Source organism: Phaseolus vulgaris, chromosome 8, assembly GCF_000499845.2.
Source record: "Phaseolus vulgaris cultivar G19833 chromosome 8, P. vulgaris v2.0, whole genome shotgun sequence".
Lineage (NCBI taxonomy): Eukaryota > Viridiplantae > Streptophyta > Magnoliopsida > Fabales > Fabaceae > Phaseolus > Phaseolus vulgaris.
This window is the reverse complement of record NC_023752.2, coordinates 22595688-22601065: the sequence shown is the minus strand read 5'-3', so window position 1 is coordinate 22601065 and position 5378 is coordinate 22595688. Positions and strand designations below refer to the sequence as shown.

Below are 5378 nucleotides of genomic sequence, written 5' to 3'. Positions count from 1 at the left end.
CGTCCCCTCCATATACGGATCTTCTAGCTCATGGTTCTATTAAAAATTAAAGTTAACTTCTCTTACCTTAATTGTTTGCTTTCCAAGCAACCTCTAAAATTTTATCATTCCAGTCTGGATAAGCTTCAAGATTTAATGACCTAATGCAAGTTATCCAAACATAACAAAAAATTCAGTATATATTAGAATAAGTTGAGAGGATTACTCTTCTCAAATGACCCTACCAAGATTGATGACTAAAACCTAAGAAAAAACAGAAAACAAAGGATCTTTAGTGCAAAAATGAACTTATTATGTTTGAAAATCTGATTGGGTAGAAATGTTCTTTAACTCCTCAACTAAAATGTGGTCCGATCAGATTATAAAATAAATGAAAATTGGAAGAGAAGGAAGAGAGTTAGAGAGATGGAGAGAGAATGAAGAAAGGAAAAATGGAAATGCGGGAAGGGGGATTGTGTTGGTTTTATAAAAAAATTTAACACCAATTTCTCCCTTGTTTCTTTCTATCTTTCTTACACATAATTCATTATAGATGTTATTCTCACTAGCTTATTTTTGTTAATTTCAATAGCATCTTACTATTTTTAAAGTTTTTAAGTACAATTTATTTATTTTAATCAAATAAGAAAATATAAGCACGGTTAAGGAGATTACATGACATGAAAAATATTTTGATGACATGTAACACATTATCACATTTTCATTTTTTTAATATCAATTTAATTAAAAAAATATTAAGTCATTATGTTTTTTAAAAAGTAAACCGTAATTAATTAAAAATAATAAAAGATATTTTGTTACGTTAAATAATATCACATCGTCATTTTTTTTAAGTCTCGATGAAATTTCAAACTATAATACCTCAAATTTATAATTAATATTATATTATCTCAATAAATTTGGATCAGAACATAAAGATATTAAAATTAACTTAAAAATAGTGGAATAAAAAGACTCTTAACACTAAAATTATAAACAATATATATAATTACGTAAAAGACAGTGTTTGTCTTGATAGATGAAATTTCCTTTTTTTTTTTTTCTGAAAAGCAGTGTTGACGATACGAAGTGCAAGTACAAGCCTTTGGAAAGTAGTAAGCGTTACCACATTGAAGGAGGTGGATTTAGTGGCCAAACAAATTAAACAGTGTCTCGTAATTACACACTCGTCAACTTCACGCAAGACTCTTTAACACATTTACTTCTTCCTCTGCCCCCTCCAATGTCCATTCCTCTCCCACTGCACCGTGTTACACTCCCACAACGCACTTAAACACTGTGTTGCAGAGAGGAAAAGGAAGGAAGAAACAAAGAACAATGCCTCCAAATGTAGAGTATTTGTCGTCTGTGGCAAAACAAGCGGAGCAGCTTCGAGTGGACGGCAACAACTACTTCAAGAAAGAGCGTTTTGGAGCTTCCATCGACGCTTACACTGAGGTCTGCTTTTGTTTTTTTCAGGGATTTTGGGTTGCTGCATGTTTTCATGTTTGTAACTTTTGCTGCTTTTCTTGCTTATTCATTTATCTCTTATCTCGTTTCATTTCAAGGCAATTGCACTATGCCCCGATGTTCCGGTGTATTGGACCAACCGCGCTCTCTGCCATCTCAAGCGCAAGTATGATTTTTGGAACCCTAACATGTTTTGTTTTCTCACTTCATTTTTTCATTATTATTATTGAAAAAAAAGCCCCCCTTCAACAAGACGTAGTGTTAAAATTCGGTGTATAGATGAAAAAAAGTAAGCTTTATAAGATTTCGTCAGGTTGAAACCTACATTCTAAAATGGCATCAGCACTAGAGTTCTAGTTTGAAAATAGTGCATAAATGGATAGTAACTTTCACCTCATAAACTGTTTTTCTATGGGATAAAGTTAAACCCAAATCCTCTTTTTCTATTATTGATATTTTGTTTGATTAGAGTGATAGTTTGTTCGACTGAATTCTTGAATTATTTCATTGGAACTCTTCTCGAGTTAGTCCCTACTACAAAAAGCAAAATAAGTGAAATGAGTTTGTATATTTAAGAGTTGAACTTTGATGTGGTATTTAAATTGAGAATGAGGTACATTTGCAGGAACTAAAATATTTGTTTACTTTACTTTATTTTGTGTGGAATTTTTCTTTTTGTTTTGTAAGTACCATGTTTAATTTTGGTGCTTGCAGTGATTGGACCAGAGTTGAGGAAGACTCTCGTCAAGCTATGAAGCTTGACAACAATTTGGTTAAGGTATTTGTCATTTACTTGTTATTTTCATGTAATTGTTTGATGGAACATGTAAGATGCATTGGGTTGGAGATATCGCGTCAAAATATATAAGTGGTGGAAACTTCATCTTACATCCTTGTTTTGTAGTATTGAATTAGATTTCATCTCACTTTGTAATTTGGTTTGAAAGTTTATTTTGACAATTTGTTGGTTTTATTGTGTTACTTGCTATTGAAAGGCGGACAACTCACAAATATCTTGTCTTACACTCGAGATGTTCAGTTCTTGGAATGAGAAGCTATGTTCAATATTCCACATTGACTAGAAATGCAATCAAGTTATAATATACAAATGAGTGCAAACTTCTCCTAATAATTTAGTTTTATAGAGTTGAGTTATGTTTAATTCGACTTTCAAAGATCTTGCCATGTTGTAAACCTTTATATTGAATAAGGGATATGGACATTGATTACAGTTATTTTTGCTCTTTACATCAATGATATAAGTTGTGAAAGATTGCATTTATCATATAATTTGTTAAACTTGTTGGATGTCCAACCTATACATAGTTTTGAAACTGAAAGTTGATTGAGTGAGGTTGTTTTCTACTTCCATATGTTTTGAAGTTGAAATACTTCGATAGAATCCAAATGTATATGTCATGTCTCTCCAAAAGAGATGCAAACCATATGAAAAAGAGAGACTTATGACAAATTTGTACAGATGCGATAGCCCAGACTACATTTGTTTTTGCGTTGATCTTGGTTTTTTTTTTCTTTTTCTCGTCTCTTTTCCTTCTACATTGTCCTGTTTATGATCGCTTCCCTGGTTTTGTCCTCCCCGGTTTTTCCATTTTATGGTAGATGAAAAAAATAAGAATAATATTATATTGAGGTAGTTAGGAATATGTAGAGCTAAGTTTAATATTGGCCAAATCTATACACACGTTTCCATTATTGTTCCCTTTGGATTCATATTCTTTTATGAACGAATTTAATTGGATATTTTGTATTAGTTTGTGGAAGAGTTGTCTAGAGTTTATTACAAGCACTGGTGGTATTATTTTACAGGAGTTTTTATATCAGTTTTTTGCATTGCATATCAGTTTTTTGCATTGCATTACACCTTATTTGTATCTTACTATTGTTTTAATAATATACTTTTTCAGAATTAACTCCTGCTTATCTTTCTTTTGCTAATTCAGGCCCACTATATGTTAGGTCTTTCATTGGTACAGAGACAGGAGTTTGCTGAAGGAATCTTAGAATTGAAAAAGGTCTGTATTCATTCTCCATTGATGCCACTTGTTCGTGCTTTAAGATAAATAACTATTATTTTTGCATATAACTAAAGGGGAAGGGAAAACAGGGCAAGACAGATATTTTGTTTTTAAATTTAAATAGTTATATAATACTTATAAAGATCAATATATAAAAAGAAACACCTACAAACTTGTTACTTTAAAGTTTTAGGTTAGAGGTAGTGTTAAGTCTCGTATAGGGGTTAGCTCATGACTCACCAGATCCAAATTTCCCAGCAAGTTCTATTTAAATATAACTTTAACAATCAAAATGAAAAAAAAAAAGCCACAAACATTAATTTTTGGTTCACATGGATTTTTTTTTTCTTTTTTTTATGCATGACTAGTTTCTCATTGGTTACGGTCATTAACAGGCTTTGGATCTTGATAGAGGTTCCCATCCTAAGGGCCATATGGTAGAGGAAATATGGCAGGAGCTTGCAAAAGCAAAATACCTAGAGTGGGAACATTCATATACTAAGCGATCATGGGAACTACAGTGCTTGAAGTATGTTCTCCTGGTGATTATTGGACCTATATAACTATGGGTCATTAGTTAATACTTGGCTTCTTTGTACTGTAGTTTATTTGTTGGTTAGAGAATGATAATTATCATGCTGAGTTATTGTCAGAGAAGCTTGTGAGTATGCTCTAAAGGAAAAACATTTTCTCGAAGTCCCCCACATAGAAGGATTTGTAGAAGATGATACTGCCCATTTAGAACAATTAGAGGCTTTAGGAAGAGTGTTTGATAAAGTTGCAGAAAATGACATGCCTACCGAGGTACATACAGCTCTCATCTTTTGTCTTATCGTTCTTGTAACTTTATAGATCCTTTGCAAATGTCTATATTATTTATCCTGGGAATACATTATTTGTCAATTATTTTAGGTGCCAGATTATCTGTGCTGTAGAATCACACTTGATATTTTTTGTGATCCTGTCATTACCCCAAGTGGCCTTACATACGAGAAGACAGTAATCATTGATCATCTTGAGAAGGTAAATTGATTTGTATGTGACATCCTTGAGATTAAATATTTTGTTATTCAAGGTATTACAGGCTTTTAATTTGTCTAAAATTAGGTGGGTATGTTTGATCCAGTCACTAGAGATCCTCTTACTCCATCACAGCTAATACCAAACCTAGCCATAAAGCAAGCAGTTGAAGCATTCTTGGATAAACATGGGTGGGCATACAAAGATATATTAACAAAAAGCTTTTTGTAGTTTGTTTTGGGTTGTTTGTTCTTGTCCTTCACTTCTACAGAATAGCCAATGTAATTTGGCCTTTATCTGCTTTTTGGATGTTGATAAAGAATCTGAGTTGGTGGAAAAGGAAAATAATGAAAAGAATTATAGTAGAAAGTAAATCTGTTTGGATAAGTTGAAAGCAAAGAAAAATTAGTATGTTTAATTTAAATTTTAATTATAAAACTGCAAAAAAAAAATAAAAATGTATTGAATTTTATCATTATTAATTGTATGACGGTCAAAAATAATTATAAATGTTAAATTTAACTGTAATAAAGAATTAAAATTAAATATGAAGAGAGAGAAGGAAAGGATGGGTACATGGATTGGCGATGGAGAAAAACATAATAAAGATAGAGAAGATACATAAAATGATTAGAAGAGAGTTTAAAGAATTTCATTTTTTTTTATTTTATTCTTTATAAAATTTGAGTTCCATACAATTAAGTAATGAAAAAAATAATGTTTTCAAAATTTAACTAATTAAAGAAATTAAGACACTGGTTTAAGATTCAATGGTTCTGTCATGGTCGAGTCAATATTAATAAAATTATTGTAATAATTAAATAGTATATAAAGTAATATTAAAAAAATATAATATCATGATTCTAGGATGCT

The 5378-nt window shown here is 31.1% G+C and overlaps 1 protein-coding gene across 1 annotated transcript; it reads left to right on the top strand.

Annotated features, from left to right (window-relative positions):
- The first annotated feature begins 1142 nt into the window (after positions 1 to 1142).
- On the top strand, positions 1143 to 4879 carry LOC137826807 (E3 ubiquitin-protein ligase CHIP). The gene is made up of 8 exons (XM_068632942.1): positions 1143 to 1437; positions 1548 to 1615; positions 2164 to 2227; positions 3411 to 3482; positions 3881 to 4014; positions 4139 to 4289; positions 4398 to 4508; positions 4593 to 4879. The coding sequence occupies exons 1-8, from the start codon at positions 1318 to 1320 to the stop codon at positions 4734 to 4736; spliced, it is 864 nt and encodes a 287-aa protein (XP_068489043.1). The 5' UTR covers positions 1143 to 1317; the 3' UTR covers positions 4737 to 4879.
- The last annotated feature ends 499 nt before the right edge of the window (positions 4880 to 5378 follow it).

Coding starts and splice junctions, on each gene's coding strand:
- LOC137826807 (XM_068632942.1), top strand. CDS start 1,318: ATGCCTCCAAATGTAGAGTATTTGTCGTCTGTGGCAAAACAAGCGGAG. Junction 4,290..4,397: donor AAAATGACATGCCTACCGAG/GTACATACAGCT, acceptor CAATTATTTTAG/GTGCCAGATTATCTGTGCTG. Junction 4,509..4,592: donor TCATTGATCATCTTGAGAAG/GTAAATTGATTT, acceptor GTCTAAAATTAG/GTGGGTATGTTTGATCCAGT.